This window comes from Ochotona curzoniae, unplaced genomic scaffold (assembly GCF_017591425.1).
Source record: "Ochotona curzoniae isolate NIBS_2020 unplaced genomic scaffold, NIBS_Ocur_1.0 contig_3819, whole genome shotgun sequence".
Lineage (NCBI taxonomy): Eukaryota > Metazoa > Chordata > Mammalia > Lagomorpha > Ochotonidae > Ochotona > Ochotona curzoniae.
Genome location: NW_024466004.1, coordinates 12,121,811 through 12,146,358, shown reverse-complemented (window position 1 = coordinate 12,146,358; position 24,548 = coordinate 12,121,811). Strand labels below are relative to the sequence as shown.

Genomic DNA, 24,548 nt, shown 5'->3' with positions numbered 1-24,548 from the left:
GGTTGTCAGTGCAATATGTATTCTTTATTGGGAAAAATCATACTTGAATAACACAGCTGTGGCTTAAACAAAGGACAAATTACTTTAAATGTGTGGGCAAAGATGACAGAGATGAAAAGGACCAATCCAATTTTTCACAGTGCAGTAGTCAAATGTATCCTCAAGTTTAACACGCAAGAGCTGGTGATAATGAATCAAACTAAAGCATCTTCTGAATATTCTCATAGAGAGTACTGACAAATGCTGCATACATGCTGACTTGACAGATTATGCTTCTAGGATTTTTCCAGATAAGACTCAAAATTTCTAGCCATCTACAGCAAGAAATAATCAGTGGTTTCAAGGACATTTTTACAGTAATACAAGCTATTCAGTTGCCATCACAATGAGTACAAAGCATAAGCCACTCTGCCTTTCCAGGCTTAGGATGTTCTTTTTCTTATTATTATTTGGGGTCTGTGTTTCTTAATTTTCTATGGAGATTGAAGAATGAGTACTCACAACTATACTTCGATAGCAACATTTCAGTTAACATTGGCCATGTATTTTCTCAAGCTTAAGAAATAAACACAAACAATACAATAAAATTTTCAGCATGTCAAAAACTATGTTGGAGCTTCCTAGGTACATCTGTTACTGTAGTGAACAAGTGTGGGATTTCTTGGCTTCAGAACGTAGGTTCATATTTCTTGCCATCATCACCGTCGTTCCTATGCCTCTGTCCATCCAGGTAACAGGTCCTAGTAAATGTACAACTCGCAGGGGTGGGGAGTCTCCAGCCCATGGCTGGGGTGAATAAGACCTGCCAAATCATTTGATGTGGCCCTGCCAAGGCAAATGCAGGTGGGACTCAGGATTCAATAAATCTACAGCAGGCTGATCTTTAATTTGATCATTTTGTTTGGCCCAGGCATGGTCCTTGGCAGAGAACAGGCTCCCCAGTCCAAGAACACAGTGTCTATTCAATAGTCTTCATAGCTGTTCAACGGGGGACAGAATGGTATAGACATTCCGCAGTCCCTGATTCACACTCTCTGAGGCCAGGCTAGTTTTTCTATATATTTACACATATCTCAGCAATAGGCACAGGGCTGGAGGTAGGGATTTATTTGACTTTTCACAGAACAGCAAGTTTAACGCTTGTTTTAGGGATCTTCAGGTGGATCCTGAGATGAGAACCCAATGGGAAAGAGAGTTTAGAGGGTGACTTTCAAACCTGGTTAAACTTATAAAACAAACATCCCACCAGGTTTTGTGTCCCCCTAGGAAATGTGTGAAAGCAGTGGACTAAAGAATATTAGTTATTATGTAATAGAAATTATTCTCTTAAAAGCAAAAAATATCCAATTTTTCCCATTTGAGAAAACTCCAAAAATATTGCAAATATTACTCTCCACAATTCTTTTCAAAAATATTTGGATTAAAAACATACCTATTATGTCCAAGCATATACCACATGAATATACAGATTTATAAATGTATATATACATATATATGATATAGTAATGCGTGGATAATTTGACAGGTAGAGAGAAGAGAAAAGAAAAATAAAAACAAAGAAAAAAGAAATAGAAAGAGGAAGAGAGGTTAAAGACAGGTCCATTTTAGAGCAATAATGGCATTTTCTTTCTTTAAATTTGCCACGTGCACTCCAAGTTAAAAATCCCCATTGAGTTTTTGTCTTTTTATAGTTCTCATATATGAGAATAAGGAATCATGTTGAAGGATGTCACATTAACACAGATAATACTGAAGGAAAAGTGATTGGTTATTTCAAACTCCAGTGTCAGCGTTGTTTTAGTTGCTCAAATAAGACTATATGAGGGGACTTCAAATGAATGGAAGAGGACAGGAGTTTGGCCTGGCAGTTAAGTCACATGCATACAACATGGGAGTACTTGGGTTCAATACCTGGCTCTGGCTCTTGACACCACCTTCCTACAGATGCAGGCCATGGAAGGCATCAGTGATGGTTCAAGGGACTGGATTTCTGGCTTCTGCAACTCACAGAAGACCTGAATTTTGAATTCCCAAATTCTGGCTTCAGTACCCACAGGGATTTTGGAGACCCAGGGGTGAGGGGAAGGAGCCAGCAAATGGTAGATCATTATCTGTCTATCCATCCATCTTTCTATCATCTATCCATCCTCTTTTGAAATAAATTTAAGTCAATGTAAAAACGAAATTGTTTAGTTTACCTTGAAGGCAAAAAAAAAAAAAAAAAAGGAATCTGAACTCCATATATGGCTTTTCGTAATACACATTTTCACATAAACTTGTTGAAGACCCATCATATAACAATTTTAAAATCACAATGAAAACTAAAACCTTATTTTAGTATTTTTGATACTTTCTTCAATTTCTTTAAGAAGAACTTAAATCTAGCAACATTTCTCTCATGTTGACATTGTGAGAAAAATGAGATAACTTTCCCACAAAAACTCAACTTGCCACTAGAAATTATAATCTATTCTGAATAATAAATAGAAAAATGTTACTTTTAGAGATTAGCAATGGAGATTCTTAAATGGCAATTTTTTCCTTGAATAATGTGACAGCAAGAAAACAGCAATAACTAGCATTAGTATTGATGGAGTTAATTCTAAGACCAGAGAGATTTCCAACTCCCTATTATCCCCCAACTAAAAGAAATTTTTCACAGCAACAAGCAACTCACCTTTAACTGACTTTCTCTTCCCTACTCCATGACAAGATGAATTCTTTCACTGCTAGCTCCCTGAGATTTCCAGATAGGCACTTCTTTTAACTTGGAAATATTATATTCACTATATTGTTATTCATGAAGTCATTAATGAAGGCTTTCTAACTTTTTTAACCAGATCACAGCATACCCATGTTTCTACCTAGTCTTTACTGCACTATAAGGTCTCCCTTTTTTTCTTAGTAACAATAGTACTAAGAAAAGGCTTGTTCAGGGATAATTTAAAAAAACACTCAATTAACATAGAATAAACAAAGCTGATGGAAAAGCCCCAAACTTAATGTCTTTTCAACTCCATCACTAGCTGTCAATTTGGGAAGTCTTTGCAACCGGCTCCATGAATGTCAGCATTCCAGAAACAAGGAGAAGCTGAGCAACTTCCTATTGCAAGTGAGTCCTTTAACTGTTCTCTGGTGTTATCATGAGTTCCCTGGTAGCATAGAACAAGCCTTTGTCATTCAGAACTGTCACATCTTATTAAGTCAACAAGACAAGATTTATGCTATCATGTCACAATGAACATTGACAATATTGCACACTTGTAAATAGGAATCTATGTGGTGTCATATTCCCTACTTGGACATCTTTTAGGTTGGTATTCCAAAGAGATTGGTGCTTCTGTTTTCCCTGGCTCATTGCTCTAGAGATGTTTGACTTTCTTCACATTAGTAAAATGGGGTTGCTGCTGGAGGTACTGTTATTTCAGAGAACAACATTGAACATGAACACACTCAAAGACAACAGTTCTTGCCAGGGCTCAGCTGCCATTCATTGCTACCTTTCTATGCCAGGTTTATTGCTACCATTTTCAATGTTATTACTAACCATCACTTTGTCAGGACACTATAGGTCCATGTAATATGCTATTTCATCACCAAAGCATATTTTTGGGGTTTACTTCTCTACCCATTCTAAAATAAGCAAACCAAGAATCAAAAAGCAAAATGATCTTTCTGAGACCTCATTGTCAAAAGCATAAGAAATGATTCCTTAACCTTGGCTGTCTGACTCCATGGAGTTTGCTTTTTTATGCAAGGTCAGGTGCCTGCGCATTTTAAACATTAAAGTCTATACTTCCTTTTATTATAAGAGTGGATATAACAAATAGTGGAGCCATGGTGCTTTAATCTGTGTCTCTCAGCTTTTGATACATTTTGGAGATATTTCTCTTTAATCACATCAATGAATAATTATTTATTATGTAATTTTATGGTCCAGATATACACAGATCTGAAATCTAATGAATTGCCCTTGGTAATTATAGCATGTGGGAATAACTATCACATTTGCTTACCTTGACCTATTTTGAATGATAATGTTCATTATTAGCAGCTGTACATCTAATTGCTCCCTATCTCCATGCAAGTGTGTCTTAGCCAGAATAAATGTCCAGTTAATCAGAGCTGTTTAGTTTGCCTTTCTAAGGCTCTAATAATCTTTGTGCTTAATTCTCTGTAGCTATTATATAACTGCCCTGCTTCCTGTGATACATTTGAAAATAATTGCATAATTTTTCTTAATTTTTTGCATAATTTTGTGAGCAGGAATAATAAACCAGACAGGTCACCTGTAAGGCAATATTTTGACCTTGACAGAGAGTGAGATAGAGACGAAGTACACTTCCAGCTCCCTGCTATTCTTTCCAGCCAGGCCATGAACAGCTCCACTTAGCCATCTCATTGGATGGGGCATGGATCACAGTTTCCAAAAGAATTTTCAGGTGGGTAAGGTATCAGAATTTGCATTGATAGGGATTTTCCATGGTCTAAAGAAGCAAAGGGATAAGTTGGAAGTTCATATGCTGTCCTAAAAAACACCCTTTCCATTTCTCTGTTCCACTCCTAAAAGATGTAAGACAGGACATAGGTGCTAAGGCAAGTAGCAGACCTCATTACTGAAGTATTCTGAAGATCAATACTGCTGGCACACTCCCCAATATCAAGTAATTCTGAACCAAGACTGTCCTCCACTACTTCCATCCTTTTGCCTCCAGAAATCATGTCAAGGAGTTGGAGGTATATTGTATTATTGCATTTGCCAGTACAATATTCACACTGCAGTCAAAAACATTTTTTTTTCTTGGACTTAGGATATAGTTTCAGATTCTAGGTCCTGAAATGAACTTGTAACCTTGAGCAATGCAAGTTTGTTTCTCTTTTTCATCAAACAGGAAAAATGCTGAGCCCAGCATTTTCATAAGACATTAGGAAGTTGAAGACAATGAGGTAAAAATCATCTAAAAAGTACAATGCACAATGGAAAAATCATTCTATTTGCACAAAATCCAAACAATTGACTCTGACCAATGTGCCTGTCACTGTAAGGAAACTGAAGTAAAAGCCACCAGATTTTGAGAATGATCCAGTGGACTTGGTGCAACAATGCACTTGACTTGAAGACTATGCTCATCTTTTCTTTTAATGAAGTTGTCTTTTGGGAGTAAAAAGTCTTCCAGCCAGTAGGGAATCTTGTATGACACTCAACTGACCCAGAACCCTTTCTACTTACCAAGTTGCCTGATCTATTGTATTAAAAGCATTCTCTTTCCTGATAACAATGAAATTGCCAAGCAACTACTGCTTTTGAGAGCTGGTTTTAGACAAATTTGCCCGTGTGCTCTCTTGTTCTAAATGTCATTAATTTAAACACATCTCATTATTTTTAATTAAACCCAATTAAAGGTACTCGCATATTTGAATCATGTATTTCATAGTTTAAATTCACTTTGGTGCATTAACAAAATCCCATTATCGTTCATTTAACCTTTAGAAAGTTCATAGATCGCTAACCTACCTGTCACCAAGATTTGTGTTCATGCATTAGTTATTTCCCCACTGGACCATTTCACAGTCTCCTGGCAGGTCCTTCTCATTCATCTAGCACATGTTTACAATCCACTCAAAATTTACAACGTGCTTACATTTGTTACCATCCTCTGCAGTTCCTGTTCCAATCTCCCCTGGGCTAGGCATGACTTTAAGATTAAGGTAAACTCTTCTTACTATGTTTCTATTGTATAAGCCCAAACAAAGAAAAAAGAAAACTAAGACTACTGCATGACATTATGCAAATAATATTCTCTAATTTCCTCTTTGTGAAAATATTGATTCAGGTTATCCAGACTTGACTGCTCATTCTCCAAAGGCTTCTAAGAGGGAGCATTCTCAGGGACCCTAATCAGAAAGGAAAAGAAGTCATTCAGGTTTTTTACTGTTACTGTTATTGTTACTGTGTGTGTGTGTGTGTGTGTGTGTGTGTTGCAACTCAAGGGTTTCAATGTTTCTGTTTCTAGTTTCATTTTGTCAGAAAAGTTTCTTTTCTCTTATCAGATTACTCACTGACCAATAGATCACACAGTAGCATCATTTTCTCCAAAGTTTTTTGTTTTCTTTTTCATTTCTTCAATTACACATGGATTACTCAGTAGCATGTTATTTAACTCCACGTTGCTTTAAATTTTTAAACTTTTTTCCTGCAGTTGATTTTGTTTTACAGCATCCCATCCAGGGAATGAGCAATAACTGTGTAATAGAGATATCATATGAAGATGGGAAGCTACAACGCTACGGGCATCTCTACTTCCAAATCAAAGATGGAATCCTAATGAAACAGTTGGACATATCTCAGCAATAGGATCCTGCACTATTGGCCAGTGTCCATCCCAAAAATGTCAGCATATACTCAAATAGCAGAATATGGACTTTTGACTGCCCATGAAGGACAAAAACATTGCAATACATGGGGAAATCAGCATGAAGGAGGCATTTGGGAATTGGTTAAGGAAAATCTCAAAGCCTATGGAACTGTACCACAAAACTAAAAATCAAAAAGAATGAATAAAACACTACATTAAAATTAATTCAAAACACACACACACACACACAAAATCACAGAAAAAGCTTTTCCGCAGTAGAAGTCATTCAGTTTTAAAAACTTGTCCATTTCTGCCTACATGGAACCCGTATCTGGGAACCTGAAGCTGTAACTGGACATTAACCTATGTATTAACTGTAATGAGTGTAATTGGCTTAGAGATCAGCTACCATCTTCTTTGACCCTGAAACTGACCTGGAAAAACTCTTGAGAGATGCTCAGATGCAGGAAAGGTATCAAGTCCAAATCCACAAATGGATGTTCCTTCCTAGAAGGACACCCCTTTGATCAGCGTTGCCCACCACAAAAAATAATAACAATAATAATGATACTAATAATAATAGTAATAATACTTAGCTATGCTAAGCACTTCTTCTACAATAAAGCAAGTCAGGTTACAGATGTCAAGTCAAGACATCACACATTCTTGTAATCAGTCTGGGTATCACATATTTTACCAGCTCCAGAACAGTGCAAAAGTGAGGTCCTTCATCATTAGGCTGAGGCATGCGATGCAGAATATCGAGAGCTTAGGTTCCGGTCACTCCTCAGAGAGTAACTCTCCCCTTTTATAATATTGTATTCACACGATTCTGATGCAGCACTGTACCTTGATATTTCTAGAGTATATCATTATTTTGATACTCCTTATTAAATCTTTTTTCCTGACAAACTAATTGAATCGAAGCAGAAAATCAGAAACCTTCTCTGAGTATGCCAAACACTGAAGCTTTTCACTTGCACTCTTCATAACCAGCTAGTTTCATAGTCCCAGTATAGAAAGAAAAATGCTTTCCAGGGATAGATGCGCCCCCAGTACTGGGGAAGTTCCAAAATGAAATTCAAGCTTAAACATACCACACTCAGGCCAAAAGGGCAAGAACTGGCTAGATGGACATTATTTTCAAGAATAGCCTCTCTCAGAAATATTTTTTTTTTCTTATTATACATCATTCGGCAGTCCATCCTACAAATTATCCATCCAGGTCTATTTCAACATGCTCCCTTTTTGAATAGTATAATGTTCCCTACTCAGGTCCCCTTCTTACCCATATCACTCCGAGATGCTCCAAACGCATGTCACCAATATCGGTTTCTAAAGACTAAATAAAACGAAATGCAACCACCAAAGACTGACCTGCATGAGCTTCCAGGATATGCTTCCAACTAATAAAAATTTTCCCTACATTTTTTTTCCATCTCTCCAATATAGACTGTTCTTCTACCCACTCCTATACTTGTAATTCTAATGTTTCCTTTCAGTTTCTGTGCAAATATAATGTCATTCTTAAACAAAAAAAAAAAAAATTCTCTCCAGACTGTGTCTTTCCTGTTGGAAAATAAACTCCTGGCTAAGTTCATGTCTTATGCATTACTACCCCAGTCACACATTGGGCCAAGGTTACATAACCAAGAAGAAACAGAACCCTTTGATGGTTCCATTAGCAGCATTCTTTTGAGTAAGGAAATTTGCTTGGGGCTTTGCTGGAATCGCAAGAAGGCTTTGTGCTAGGCTCTTGTGTCATGCAGCACCACCAGGGTAAACTTAGCCTCAAATTTATGTCCTTCAAATACATGGGAAAGTCTTCTTATCCTACTTTTGTGCTATCTGTGACACCAGCTTATGGAGTCATGAAGTCTTAGAATTTTATTCAGAGAAATTTTGGATAATAAAAATGTTCTAACCAAATAGCATTTTTCACAGAAAAGGAAAAGCAGTTACGATGTTGGTTTATAAGCAAACCTTCATTGGTTCTCTAGGGCTCAATCTGCCCACAGAACAGGTTTCCTTTATTGAACCAAATTGCCTCTCTTGCCAGGCTCCACATCACTCACGTTTGGCAAGTCAATTCAAACTATATCCCATTTTGTGCACCAGGCTCTTCATTTCACTAAATACACATTCCAGCCACTATTCTGGAGATGTTTCTGTGAATTTCTGAGGAAGTAAAATGTGCACACATTTCCAAACTGACTGGAATGTCTCATTTCAGAGTGAAAAACAAGGATATCATTGAAAAAGGCTCTGAATTGATCTAGAAAAGAAGGCAAAAAGGTAGTTTGGGATGAGAGGAAAAAAAATCACTATCTCATGTGAATCACATAAGCCAGAATTTTTAAAATAAGGCATCTCCTTTTCCTTTGCTACCCATCTTCCATATCCAAATAATCACTAACTACTGTCAATTTTGATCTCCAAGCTACTTCTAAAATTGAAATGCCACTTCAGCCCAGGCATCACTAATCAGACCCTCATCAAGCATCACCTAAATTAATTTCCTCTTCTTAAAGTCATGCTTCAATTCTTCAGAAACTGATACATCAGCAACACCTGGAAATATCACTTAGATGCATATTCATAATTACTGTTCCAAAGAAGTGGAGTAAGAAGCTTAGAACAGAGCCCAGTTATTTCAATTTTTTAACAATCATGCTAGGCAACTCTTATCTCCATGCTCCAAGGGCCTGTTGTGACAAGAACGAGGACTACACTGACCTCAAAGTATATCATCTAAATGGAAATATAAAAAAAAAAAAGTCCAGGCATTAAAATCACTTAGACTTTTCCACAACCAACCGGAAAGAATGGCAGTTATTGACCATGATGACTTGATGCTTAAAGACATTTAAGAACTGACCCCTTTCCTGGTCTCCTACTGTACTAGCCAAAGCCTCTGGGATACACTGTGCCAAAAGATACAGTGCTCCATTTCTTACAAAGCTTTCTCAGGTTTTGAAGAACATCCCAACACTTCCTGACCACGGACTATGAGGCTTTCTAATAGTCAGAAATTTCTCCAGGCCCCATGACTTCCACACATCTAGTTGGTGCAGGGTAGCCATCTTGTGTTCCCAAAGCTCCTTGTGCAAGCCCTATTACAGCATGACCCCAATGTATTGCAATCAACTACTTACTAATGGTCCAGGACACCACGACCTACTTCTTACATAAGTGCTTTTTTGTTTCTTCATTTGTTTTTGCCTAACTTCATATATGAGAAGCACTCAACAAAGTACAACTACTTGACTTTGTCTTCAGCTACTCTCACACCCCCTACATACAGAGTTCTTTATCCCATAAATGAAATAAGACTTGGAGCCCTGGCCTGAGGTCTCCCAATTCCCCTAAAATGAACAAAAATTATAGCAAAAACATTACTCCCCACCTAACTTGTAAGTCCAGGAAGAAACTAGAATTGTTAAAAAGGATCACAGTAAGGTCTTAAAGGAAGAGGGAAAATAAATATGGAATAAATTATAAACTCACACATAAAACTGTAAGAGCCACAGGCTCTGTAGGTTGATAACAGGAGTTGAAATTCCAGCCCTCTTGACAGTAGGTTGTATTTTAAGTAGTCTGCACAAATTTCTTGTGCTTTAGTTTCCTAACTGAGAGTGAAGAATATCTGTTAGAACTGTTAACAGCATAAAATAATACTAGAGTATCTATTGATAAGGTTTTTCTGTAACGTGCTAGAAAGTGCATGTTAAAGCTTTGCAGGATGGTCTCATTTTCTCTCTATCTCTGTCTCATAGGACACTATAATAGGAAATGCATCGATATAGCAACCCAATATAGATAATTATGATCATTTGGAAATTTTTATATTTAATGACAGACTGCTCATTTATAATTCTGTCAATTAAATGGAAAAAAAAATACATGAAACCATTCAGCTGCTAAATACAGAATCTATCAGGCTCTTGCTTTGCTTTCTGGCTGAGGTACCAAAACTTTCACCTAAACTTTAGACTTATTTAGATATTTCTAGTTAGCAAGTCATGTCATCTGTGCCGCTACCAAGTAAATGAAGGCTGGTCTGTAGTGGAGGATAATATCTGGTGTTCTGGATGGCTATTGTGATGTTATACTATAGGTATAAGGGCTTAACAACTACTGATACGTTCTCCAGAAACTAAAAATAAATAGATTCTTTTAAAAGAAGTGGATTTAAAGAAGCCACATATGCTTTCTTTTATGTCAACATTTGCAAGTGATAGGCTTTTTTTCAGTTGTCTGGAAGTTGTTCCTTCCCACAGACTCTTCCCACTTTGTTAGAACCCTCTCTGCCCATCCTGCCCATCATCCATCACCACACAACACATACAACATAATTCTATCTTGCTCTGCAGGGCCTAGACCATCAACAGCCACTGCCAGTCAGAATGAGACAGAAAATGCTCATGCTCATTAATGTTCGCAAATTCACAGGTAACTCTGTTTTCCCTCTCATTTTGGCACTGTCTGCTCACCCACGATGTGCTCAAGGTGCTCTAACTCATGTCATGAACACCTTTGTGCCAGGCACTTCTTGCAGTGGAGCCTGCCGAGTCTTCTGGCTCCAAGGCACACCTGATTCTTATTTTCAGGACTGCACACCAATTCAATAAAAATAATATGATATAGTTCAAAAGAAATTAGTGAGATCTTCTCTCACCTTGGAACATCTTCCCTTTCTTTGAAAAGTATCATCTCTGTCTATTGCCTATTTTCATCTTGTAACCCTTCTGAGCCCAGGTCTCCTGCTATGCCCCATTTCAAGCTCAAGTGCAGAAAAAGATTATCCTTTGGGTGGATACTCTGCCAATTCCCTGCTGGTGGTGTGTTCCTACAAGACACTAGTTTAGAAGCATTTGTGCAATTTTTAGATCTGGCCCTATATTTAGAGAAGGACACCAGCTTCTCCACTGTCTGGGAGTGTTGAGAGCAACCTGCTACTTTAATGCTATTATTCTTCACTTCCAGTCCCTCAGAACATTTTATCAGTCTGGGCCTCCACATGGCTCTGTTTCTACATGGATGGAATATCAAAATGGGTAGATTCAGCTCTAATTCTGGGAGGTTTGTATAAATCCCACATGCTTTCAGGAAAATTTGGCTCACTTTTAAAAAGGATCGTATGCTTTTTCTTTTCCTCTAGCAAAATAGATCTTTGTTCATTTTGTTCATTTGGGTGTGTATGCATGTATCCCAGGTGTTGAAAGTGGATGCCACTTGAAGAGCAGAAGAAATACTTTGAAAAGCATAACTCTTGCTATTAGAAAATTCACTTCTCTCTGTACATGTTACCCTGCAGTAATCAATCCTTGCTAATATAACTTTATGTGAAGAAATGCTGATTTCCTCAAAAGCTTCAATTTCTCCTTCCCTGGCTTTCTGAGGAGTTGGAAGGGTCCTGATCCTCATCATCCACAGAAATTAAGTTTCAGAGTTCTCCCCACAACATACTTAAAGCTGCAGTGCTCTGTAGCTAGTGGGTTCATGGTGGAGTTAGATCTCCAGCTGCCAGGGCAGCTACCAAGATTTCAAGTCCCTGTCTTTATACTGCTTACCAATGGTACTTCTTGGACAAAGTCTAACCATGCCATATTCAACAGCAACGACTTGTACTTACATTTATCTTAATAAACCATGACCTAAGGAATTAAAATATGTATACCAATCACTTTGTTCAATTATGGGTTCTGACTCAGGAGGTCAGGCAAGTGGCTTTAGTTCAACTGTTCTAACCAGATTTGAAGAATGTCCTAGGCCCTGGATTTGTAGACTACACTTTTGATAAGAATGATGTAAATAATTCCCTACATATGTAACATATATGAAAATTAATGCTTTTTAAAATTCCAGAGAAATTTTTACAATGCAATCTTCTATGCTTTCTAGGCAGGAGTCAGAGGTAACATAACAATTTTTATAATGGACTTGAACACCAGATAGAATTTCTGATTCTGCCACTATAAAAGGTCTGTGGAAGAGGGCCCAGAGCGGTGGCCTAGCGGCTAAATTTCTCACCTTGAAGGTGCCAGGATCCCACATATGGACACCGGTTCTAATTCCGGCAGTCCCACTTCTGATCCAGCTCCCTGCTTGTGGCCTGGGAAAGCAGTCAAGGATGGCCCAAAGCCTTGGGACCCTGTACCTGCATGTGAGACCTGGAAGAAATTCCTGGCTCCTGGCTTCAGAACAGAGCAGCACTAGCCATTGTGGTCACTTGGGGAGTGAATCATTGAACAGAAGATTTTCCTCTCTGTCTCTTCTCCTCTCTGTATATCTGACTTTGCGATTAAAAAATAAATTTTTTTAAAAAGTCTATAGTAGAAAATGATTATGCTCCCACCTCAATGAACTATCTCTGAGAGCCTGTTCATTTTGATGCTTTCACTATAGATTAGTACACAATACGTTGTGACTCCTTTCTCCTTGCAGACAACTCGCATTGTAACGGAGAAAATGAATTCTTGCCCAACCTGTCACCTCCAACCTGGTTCAATCTGGAAAGCATTTTCTCAAGGTATTGAGCGTAGGAGTAGAGATTTTTCAGTGGAAGAGTAGGCAGTAGCTGTTCCCACAGAGTCTTAGCTATTATTCTCCTAAAGCTTGAACATCGCCTGTATCTGCAGTGACTAAACACCTGGAGGAATGCTCACCTACCAACTTTAGAAAACAACCTGCAGCTGTCCCCTCAAACCCACCTGCAATTGGTTCATCCAAAAATGACAATAATAATAGCTTTCATTTATTTTCTGTGATTTCAACTGGCCAGAAGCGTCCTAAGAATCTTGCAAACTTTAAATGAAATATGACAAGTCTTAATGAGATAATATTGCTCCTATTTCATACTTGGGACAACTGGGCACAATAAAAGATCAAATAAATTTACACACAGAGAAGAGGCATGGTCAATGACAGAACCTGACTTGGACATAAGGCCTGGCTAATTCTAAAACTGTATTCTGAACTTGAATGACTATATATATGATGATACATGGCTAGGATAGCAGGTTCAAAACCTGAAAAACCATAGAAATGCCAATGCTTATTTTGATTCAAAATTTTTGAATAAAATTATTTCAGAATATTTCCCATTCAGACTCAAGGCCTGATGAGCCTGATAAACACACAACTATGTGTTGAACATTAAACAAACATTTTTAAAATCTCTATTTCAAAATACATAAATAATGTTCTAAAACTCACTCAAACTCTTAGTACAGACCAATGGTTTGGCTTTGTGGCATACACGAATGTCTTGAGATTTCAAACTAAGTTGGCACTGAATGAAGGCATGTCCTTCAATGTGTTTTCTGATTAAATTCATTATAGCTCTTATATGTCTTCTCTCTTGCCTCTTTTTCATGCAAGCAATTAAGAATAGTCAACACTTTGACCTTTTAGACAATAACCCTGGCTCCTTCTCTACAAAATTAGTTATTTAATTAAAAGATGATACTACCTTCACTGACCTTTTCTTTGTAGCAACATATATCCTCTAACTATAGTTAATAGCCTCTGACACTTTGGAAACCTGTAAGACATTTTATTATGCTAGCATCACTGATTCATTCAATATTCCACTCATCAACTCTCTCTCTCGCTCTCTCTCTCGTTTCCTGTCTCCCTCTCCTCTCCTTCATTTGTTCTTCCTCATTTGTACAAACTAAATAAAGAATCATTCATAGATTTGCAGTTCATATTAAAAAACACTCCCATCAATAGCAATAACAGTCTTCAAAAGAAAGTTAAATGACTTGAGTTATTCAGCTATCGTTTTAATTCTAAACAGGTGCAATGTTATTAAGATAAATTATTTTTCCAAGGGTCAAGTAATTATTAAAAATAATTTATGCTGTGAACTATATTTCTATCACCTTGGTTTGCTTGGATTCTAAGTGGAACCACAGCCACTCCTCATGTTTTTTCCCCTCTCATTCTGCCCCCAAGGACTGCCTCTTTATCTAACATTCTGGGAACAATTCTTGTTCTTCCCTATTATCAAAATATTAATAAAAAGAAATGTAGAGCTAGAACTCAGAATATTTTAAATCCCAATTTCAAATTTATAGCAAAAAACCAATTCTAGGCTTCCCCCACTCTCAGAGTTCTTCATATTTCAGTTCTCCTTTCCCCTCCTCACCATGCAAAACCTTTCTTATCTGTGCTCTTTAAAGCCTTGCAAATAATCACATTCTAGTTAAATAGGTAATAAATAAAGAGGAGACCATATACCTTCAGGAACTTCTATAAAACACAATTATTAGATTTTTACTTTCTGAACAAATCTACACTAAGTTTTTTGAAATAAAGTTTCTTCTTATCATGCTCGTCCTCGGCTCCTTAATGTCATAATCTCCATATAATTTGGGTATGCATTTAGATTTTTAATTAGTTTTAATGCTCTTCATATGCTGTAAGCACACTTCAAATGTAATGCATTCTGTCCCCAGCTTCTCTCTCTTCTATGGACACACCAACCATACTGTCTCCCATGAAAATCCACCCAAGCCATTACTAATGTTCTGCATTCGTGCAATCAATTGCCAAAAACGCCTAATTTTTAAGTATCTGCCAGTTCAGGCATTCAGGATTTGTAATTTTTTAAAGATATATATATTTTAAAGACAGAGTGATAGACATAGAGGAAGAGACACAGAGAGAAATCTTCCATCCACTGGTTCACTCTACAAATAGCCACAATGGCCAGAGCTGTCCTAGATTACAGTCAGCAATCAGAATTCCATCCTCAAGACTTCAAAAAGGTATTTGTTGAAAAACAAAGATGAACCAAAACAAAGATCAAAGGTAAAAATAAGGAAAGGAAAAAATACTTAGAAACTCATTTTCACCATAATCATTTCTAAGGCAATTATAGTCAGTAAAACTGTTTCTTCCACTAAGTCAGTAAATAGAACTTGATGAGAAAAACCCACATGTGTAAAATTGTCATCAGTGGGTTTATTTTTGTTTTCAGAGTATAAGACACGAGAGAGTTTTCTATTTAGGGGTTTAAGGCAAAGCTGATTTCCCCAAAGAACTCCTGTGCGTAATCACTGTCATCCCATCAACATAAAGAGGAAATGACTGTGAGAATAAGCAGCATCTACCAGTGAAAAGCCATGACCCAACACATGGTCTCGGTAACTGCCCACCAACACGAGCTCTAGGAACCACCATCCTGCCCCTATAGTGATAAAAAGCAATGACTATGATACAGTAAAATTAAATAACACCATAGCACATAATGGAATAACCTTTTAACATTTTTGTTAATTTGTCAGACTTAATACTATTTGGCATGAGAACAGGTTTTATGTTGTAAGAGAAAAAAAAAAAAAGTTCCAGGGATGCTCATCCTAATAATATTCCTTAAAGTAACAGCCTGTAATTTAGTTTCCATTCGTCCATTGGGATTTCCCAGCAAACCCTGACTTGATAAACTAGAGGAAAAGTATACAAAATGTAAAAAAATATAATATGGAAAGAAAAGTATGGCCACAACCAAATGTTAACAGCAGTGAAAAGGCAAACAACTTGTGTCCATGAGTGATGTCGTTTCCATCTTCATACCTCTTGATGGATTTCCAGCACAGCAGAAGACTTCCTGACAGTGGTAACAGTGTTCAGCCTAGAGAGGGAAGAAAAGCACAACTTAATGTGCATACACATACACAAATACACCTACACACACCAAGGCATACCTGCTTACATAAAAGGATGCTTCAGAAATGGAATTAAAATGCAAGTTTACTGGCACAAAACCCACATAACTTTATTTCTAACGTGCATGACCTATGAAGTTTCTGAAGGTCTCTTGTAAGCAAGAATCTCAGATATTTTCATGCCAAAATAAACATTGTTTCATTCCATTTTTATGAACTTTAGCTTTGATGTCTGATTTTATTTTGAAAGCTATAAAAATAATAAATCTGTCATATGCAGTTAATGAATCCCTTGGGCAGATTTCCCCAAACACCAAGCTACTGGTTTACCACATAAGTCCTGTGCCATTGCGAGTTTCCTGCTTTCTAGACCAAAACTCACTGCACAGCTACCTATATTTGAGCAGGACCCTCTGTTCACCCACAGCATTGCAAACTATTTCAGTCAGGTGGAAATTTAATTATGATAGCAATGCTAGGTTTGGGGGCCTTATTCTTTATTTTTACTAAAATATTAGCAAGTAAAATGCCCCCATCTTCACTGATCCATGTCCGAGTCTTTGAGCATTTTGTTTCCACCTGAGTAAGGCCCAGCATCTGAAGTCACCTTCCTGGTCACTGACATAGCTGGCCTCAGGAGCTCACTGATTTTCCAGGTGACTGTGCATGAGAATCATCTGAGAAGTTAAACAAACAACTGAAGCTTAAGCCCAAACCAAACCAACTAAAGTGGCATCTCTTCAAGTGGGTCCATAAAGCAATTTTCACAATTTCCCAGGTGTCTGGTTTATATCACCAAGTGGCAAAACATAATTTACAAAATAGGAGAGACTGCTACAGATACCAGTAAATACTATAGAGACCAAGTTGGGGACAACAATAACATTTTGTTGCCCTATCACTGGGCTCAAACAAATGACAAATCTCTTGAACTGTATTGGTCATCACGGAGTTGCATGAGCAAATTAAAAACAAGATAAAAGGTACACATTGAAACTGATATTGCTGCTGTGGTTTTAGAGGAGAAAAACAATTTGGAGATAAACAACCAGTCTTTAAGAGCATGTTCCCCAAAACAGTTCTGATTTGGAGCAGATTAACTACTTACATCCTTGAAATGGAATTATCTTTTCACATTATGCATTTCCTGAAGCCAGTTCAACTTCTACTAAAATTAAGTAGGACCAAGAAGGAAGCTAGGAGTGAGTCTAACTGGTAATAAACTGTTAAAAACCATTCAAGATGTACTTTCATATTCACGTATTTGCTACATTAGAGTATTTTTTATTTGAAATCAAAATGTTTCCCAGCAGAGTCTTCTATTTTAAGCAAATACACATTTCAGAGCTCAAAAGCAGAATGTATGAAATCAATTAATTCAGCTTAATTCAATTTAATTGTCTTGATAACACAATAGCCATTCCGGACATCACTCTGTGGGTCATCAAATTATTCACTTGCTTGTTCCTTAACAGCAGCAAGGATAAGCAGAAGGTTTTTTTTTTGGCTTTTTTGTAGGGATAAAAAGAAATCTGATGCCACCTTCAGCATTCTGCTCTTCATCGAACATGGGCAATAAAAATTTTAAAATAATAATAAAATGCTATCTGTGATCCAACCCCTCATCAGTATTCCTTCCCGAAAGGCACCCCAACCTCTGGATCTCTAGGGCTGTTTGCTGCTCAGCACTAGTGCCTGCTTCCCTCACTGTAAGTGGACATTCTCCAATGTGGAGCTAGTCCCAGTCCTGCTCCAGCAAGGCTATTGTTCTGTACTGCAAAATATGGCCCATAGGAACAGATGAAGCGTAGAGTCTCCCTGACTGGCTGATTGCTCTAGCGGTTTCTGTCCTAAGCCAAACTTGGCTTCCACCTACATTTCCTTCTTCCCATTGAGTGCTGAATATTTATGTGCTGCTCACATTGGTGAGTGAACATAGAAAACACAGAGCCAGTCAGAAGCAAAATAATGAGGTAGATGAAGTGCTTCCAGCAACTCCTGTCAAATCCCCAACTTAAGATGAAGAAGTGCCCATTATTTTCTCCTTCAAGGACTCCATTAGAATTATTCACTCTACCTGTATTCATAATAAAGTGTCAATAGCTGATAAGGACAAAGTGTTATTACTTCCAAAGAATATGCATTATAGTGTTTGGATCCAGCTATTCAGTTCAGTTCAAGAGAGAATGCACCTGCCTCCAGCAACATAAAAACCCGTTAACAATTGTCTCCTAAGCCCTTCCACACATCCTATTCGGTTAATTTTAACAACTTAAGGATCTGGGGATTGCTATCAACTCATCCACATTATAGAGTGTACTGTTAACTCTGATTTGAATTTGCCCAAAACTATAAAACTACCGCTAACAACAGAATTTCAACAGTGGTTGTCTCTCTTGAAATTGTCTCTCTTTATCCACACTACCTCAATAATGTTAATACCTTTAATTAGTGCCTTATAATTTTTTATCATTTGATAATGCATCTACATGGTTAAAGTAAAATTCATGAGTTTCACCATTTCTTCAAGTGCAGTGATAAAATAAAAAATAAACAAACTCCTTCCCACAGTTAGGTCAATCTTTCTTCTACTGTTTCATAATTACTCAAGGTAAGGAGTATTGAAAACTTTTTACACATCAAGTGAATAATAATTAAGGGCATCTGAGAACCTGCTACCTTCTCAACATTGCTTGCCTCAGATCACGAATGCAAGTGCCTCATCTACATTTTAGCAGTAAAACTAGTTGTCAATGGACACAGAAGACCACCACTGGGCCCCAGCACATCATCTACCCTGAGTCTTCTGGGTCTTCAGAAAAGAACTAGTACCAGATTTCCCAACTCCATTGTTTTCTGTATAGTAGAAACAGATGAAAGGGCTTAAGTTTTAGAACCCTATAGTCATGAATGTAAATCCTTACTTCACTGCTTTCGGACTATCTAAATATGGGCAACACACTTAACCTTACCTGAACCACAATTTCCTCATCTGAATAAGAGAAAGAAAACAAGGGGCTCTTATAAAACTACAATAACCTGACACAAAGGGGGAAGAAAAAATACCACCTGTAACTCCTTCCTCTGCCTTCCCAAATTCTACACTTACTGTAATGATTTCTCAGATAAGAGAATCATTTGGTCATGAGCATTTCATTTCAGATCAATGCCACATGGAACAGCGCTGTTGAAGTAAAATGAGTTTAGTTCCAAATAAAGAAGAGACATGCATATACGATAGCTGCTCAAGTAGATACTGTTTTGTGTTTTACTTAACCCAAAATCAAAGCCAAGATCACATGTCCCAGTACTTACCCATGTTGCTCCTGAGTACCTTAATTCCTGATATCTTAATCTCAAGAATTTCAATGAACAGAAAACAAAGACCTCCTTATCTAAGCTCCTAGGTGATATATTCTAAACCTAAAATAGCACAACCAAGTAACTTGTACCCCACAGAATTTTGAAAAACAAATAATATGACTTATTTCCAACTTATGAAATTTTACCTGAAGTCTTCTAAAGACTTCTTCTTAGTTTCTTTCAAACCACCCGTTCGGCAACAGGAAAATTTGTAATCAATGACTTGATAGATGATGGGATTGTACATGGCTGCTGATTTAGCAAGGAGTGTTGGCACCACAGAAAGCTGTATTGGAATGGAGTCTGGCCTTCCAAAAGCTGACCACACAGAGACCACTGCATAAGGAATCCATGCAATCAAGAATCCAGCACAAATCAACATTGCCACCTGATGAGGAAAGGCATCAGAGAACAGAATCAACAGACCAGGAGAACAAGAGCTTGAAGCGACAAGAGTGGAAGAGGAGCAGGTCATCTTTTACAGCCAGAAAAGTCTAATATTTTCCCATTTATCTTGTCCATAAGGAATTGTTTCACAAAGTTTCTGAGAAATTCAGTTAGAAGAAGTTATTGTACTTTTTTATCCCATTTATTACATCCTATCTGTTCTGAACTCCAGAATCTCAACATACTAAAAATCCAACATATAATACAATAACAATCAGATTGTGCCTGTATTGGGCAAGAAATCATAATAAAAAGATTATCAGTGCTCCTGAGATTTCTAGACTTCTCAACCCACATTCACTTATAAACTTGACAGGAATATGTTCACCTTGATGAAATTTTAAATTATCCATATTTGCCTCAGGAAATGTAGAGAATTTGCCCTGGTTTGAAATTCTAATATGTATCTTCTTTGGAGATTTCTATTAAATGTTATTTCTTTTGACTCAAGTTTTTCTCAAGCTTGAGATTCAGATAGTGAAAATTCACTAGGAATAGATCAAAATAGAGTCATCGAGTTTCAGCCAAAGGAGCACAGTGGTATAAAATTAGACTTCTCCAGAAAGCACATTTCTCTGACACAAAATTATAATTACTTTACAGGGTCTTTTAATTTTAGAGAAAGTAAGAGATAAGAGTTAAAACACCCCCCATGAGTTTCTCATCATATGCAATTCAGCCTTTAATAAAGTAGTCCTAATTGGTGCCCTGAAGCTAGCGACCTTGTCCCCATTAATCATCTCACTTCAACACATTCACCTTAGCTCTCTACAAAACCTTGTGCCATGCCATGTGTGGGATCATAGTGGACTTCAGTGCCTGCTTTGTATCCCCCTAAAATGCAAATACATGTACTATCAAAGTTTTCTGTGATTTAAGTGTCAGATTGGAGAACAAAATTACATCCTATTGGGCAAATGAAGTTTCATCGAAGATGTGTCATATAAACTGCCCATCTATCAGTAGAAATAAAGGAACAGAAATCAGAGCAACTTAAGAAAAGTATGAAGCATGTGGTTGTACAGGGAGCTACTGCTGTAAGAAAAAGCAGGAAAGCAAAAAAAGGAAATGATGCTTGAAAAGAAATAAAGCATCATGGTATTTGCAGATTTGTACAACATATTAATTTGCTTGCAGCTTAGTTACATATGCTTTGGGACACTAACAGATTTTTGAGCAACAAACATGCAAGCTCTACTCAAGATTTGCCTGCAAAATAAAACACACAAAATATAAAACACACAATAGATAAAACACACAAAAGTAAAACACACAGAAAGGAATAGACAGTAGAATTATTGTTTATTCATTGAATCAATGAATCTTACTGAGAATCTTGTATATGGTTTTGTGAAAAAAAAAAATCATTGAACAAAGCAGACACATCCTTCCTACACAGAATTCCCACCCTTAGCAGGATTGTTTAGGCAAGAATTGATGTTATAACATCACATGACTCAAATGTGGCCAATTACAAGATTACACACCCTCAGATGCAATAATAGGAACAGGGATTGGCACATGAGTCATAAAAGCTTGATAATGCCAATCTTTGGATTTTATAAATGCTTTGTATGAAAAGGGAAATTTTTATCTTCAAGCTCCCACAATCTTGGGAAGCTGCCAGGAAGTTATCTCTATGACTTCCTCTCACTGTTGCTCTAATTTTAGAAGTAAGCCTGGAAGTGAAGATATGTTACAATAGGCATCTCTATACCCAAATAAAAGGCGGAATAACAGGTCAACAGACCTTGACAGTACGATATTAGATTTTCTAGATTTGTATATGCCTACAATTCCATGATGAACTTAAATAGCAGAATGTCAAACTTGTACTGTTACTAGAGGACTATATACTGTTGTAATAATATGGGGAAAGTGATGGCAGGAGAAATGGGCAGGAATAAATGGGAGAGAAGGGAGGAAACCCCTATACCTAAAAAACTGTGTCATGCAAAATAATAAAACTAATTTTTTAAAAGTAAGGCAGTAATACCCAACACCAGGATAATGACAAGTTTTATGGAGAATCAGTGATAAAGGAGTGAGATGCAAGATATTTTTAAAAATAATAGTTAAAGCAAACATATTTGTAAATGCTTTTTTTGTCATTTTGGAAGTTCAATTGAATGTGTATTTTCTTCTAACATAATCATATGTATCCATTTACATTTTTAAGGTTAACTAATTGATGTAAAAGGCAGAGTGAAAAGGATGTGGAGCAAAAACATCTTCCATACCCTGTTTTACTTTCCAAATTCCTGCAACAGCCAAGGCTGGGTTAGGCTGAGGCCAGTAGCCCTGAATCCTATCTTGCTCTCCCACATGACTGACAGAGACCCAAATAGTTGAACACCTGCTTCCACCTCTCAGGTACTTTAAAAGGAAGGTTGATGAGAGGAGGCAGGACTCTAGAGGTCCAAAATGGGTGTAGAACGCTTTAGTGGAAACAAAGCCATCACCTCCAGGAGGTAGCCAGAACACGCAGGCTACTTTGCCCGTGTGGAGTGTGTTTACTTTGGGAACATAGCCTAGAAGGTGTGTAAGAAGAATGAATCTGCCCTAAATTTTCAGGTGCTAAAATTATACCCAGGTATTTTAAGGTTCATCTCTGAAAATAAACTGCAACAGCAAAAAAAATCTTAACATCTATTTTGCTCCATTTTGCAAACAGAAACCCTGAGAAATGAATCAACTGAGCCCAGATCTCCCAGGTGCCCCACAACCCTGCTTTTGGGTCCTGAGCTAAAACTGTCACCCATGCTTAACACTGAGAAACTGTTAAGACCTCATGCACAAAAAACCAGCTCTCCCCTGGGCCTGATTTTCTATCTTTCTGCAAAATAATACCCAGGAGAAATTTTCATTTGGTTTGGTCTGTGGGATTTTTTTTCTTTTTTTTGTAAATGGAACAGATGCCTTGAGGTGCACAGTGAGGACCTTCTTTTTAAAATTCCCCAAATAAACACTAACTATATAAATAAAGTTTGTTTCTGCAGATGTCTGTGGATTTAAGATAGCTCCCTCCCTGCTTCTCTAGTGAGTCACATGATGATTTCACAGTATCTCAAGCACTGTTTTCTGTGTTGTTGCTGAAGAAGTCATTGACAAAAAAAAAAACAGATTAACACTTAGTCCATAATATTTTCTGTATCTTACATATTTTCCTTTTGAGTGACTGCACCACAGAGAAAAAGGAAGGATCTAGAATATTTGCATTATGTCATCTTGTAAAGGCATGGAGCTATTAAAACTACATTGTGGTTTTAAGCATAGCAAATAAATCATTGCAGTTCCTCTCAGATTAGAATAAATCTGAATATTTTAACAGAAATTGACTTTCAAGCTGAGAGAGGGATAAACAGCTGGATCTAAAAGGTACTTAAAAATGTTATGGTTTTGAAGTAAGTATAAAGTTAATATCAGACATCTTCATTTTATAGACTCCAATTTCAAAAGACTCCCGAAATATTAAACATTTAAGCACCAAAACTATTTTTAAAAAGACTCCACAAAACTTTCCAAAGCCTTCATTTTATCCTCTATTTTTCCAGGAATTTCTATGTATCTTAGTATATGCTTGATCTTCCCATCAGACTGTTTCTTGTTCTTCTCAATTCTAACTTCATGTTTTCCTGAGTTCTCACTTCTGTTTCCAAAAATACCTCACCCAAATATCCTTCAATCAGTTTTGACACAGGCACTGTACAAATTAACTCATTTTTTCCTTCTTTCAATTCTATTATCACCTTCTGCCTTTTCTTGAAAAAACAATAAAAATGTTTTTATAAATATTTATTGGCTTTTTATTTACATGAAAGTCAGAGTGGTAGGGAAAAAAAGAGGGAGATGGAGAGAGAATGAAATCTTTCATCTGCTGGTTCATACCTCAAGTCCCCACAACAGCATGGCCGTACCAGGCTGAAGCCAGGAGGAGGATGGAGTCCTCCAGATCGCTCATGTCAGGGTGGCAGGGCCTCTGTATTTGAGCCATCATCTGCTGCCTCCCAAGTGCATTAGAAAAAAGCTGAGTTGGAAGCAAAAATGGAGCAAAACTTGATCCTAAATACTTCAATATAGGTTGAAAGAGTCCTGGTCATGCCCTAACTCACCAAACACAACACTCATTCTGCAATCAAATCTTTAATTCCAAAATTGGTCTTTTTAGTGAAAATAAATTCCCAGAATATGTGAATACCTTCTAAAACACCACCTTATGGTGTGATGCCACCTGATTCATTAAAAATACAACTTGCTGCAGAGGATCAAGGGATATAAATGATTTCTAGCTCTAATTAAGGGGCATGCAATGCCTCAAGCATGATGTCCACAAGTACTCAGTTCCAACGAATTAGTCACTTAAAACCATAACAGAATAATAATGTGATCAAGGTAAGAATTTTATGTTGTGAAAAATACTAGAAGGATGTTCTACTTTGGGTCCAAAAACATCTGAACTATCCTGGAAGACATTCTTTCTTAAAAGAGAGATTGACAGAGAGAGAGAAAAAAAGGCCTTTCTGTGTAGTCAGGCAGAATGGAATGGGGGAAAAGATCATAGGCAAAGATAGGACCGGAGGTGCCTGGGTCATTATAGTCACAGTGCAACATCCATGACAAGTGTGAGGGAGATCTCTTCATACACTCATTTCAGAAGGAGCGCCCTCCCTTCCTACCACACTCTGAGACTGAGATGTGAATAAGG

General features: G+C 37.3%; 1 protein-coding gene across 1 annotated transcript in view; it reads right to left on the bottom strand.

Annotated features, from left to right (window-relative positions):
* Window positions 1-659: 659 nt before the first annotated feature.
* The window catches only part of OPN5 (opsin 5), a 40,214-nt gene continuing 16,325 nt past the window's right edge, over window positions 660-24,548 (bottom strand). Inside the window, exons 5-8 of the mRNA XM_040982991.1 lie at window positions 19,543-19,784; window positions 15,942-15,999; window positions 7,299-7,303; window positions 660-755 (exon numbers count right to left, since the gene is read on the bottom strand). Coding sequence (XP_040838925.1) covers window positions 668-755; window positions 7,299-7,303; window positions 15,942-15,999; window positions 19,543-19,784 — 393 coding nt within the window. The 3' untranslated portion in view covers window positions 660-667. The remainder of the gene's footprint in view (window positions 756-7,298; window positions 7,304-15,941; window positions 16,000-19,542; window positions 19,785-24,548) is intronic.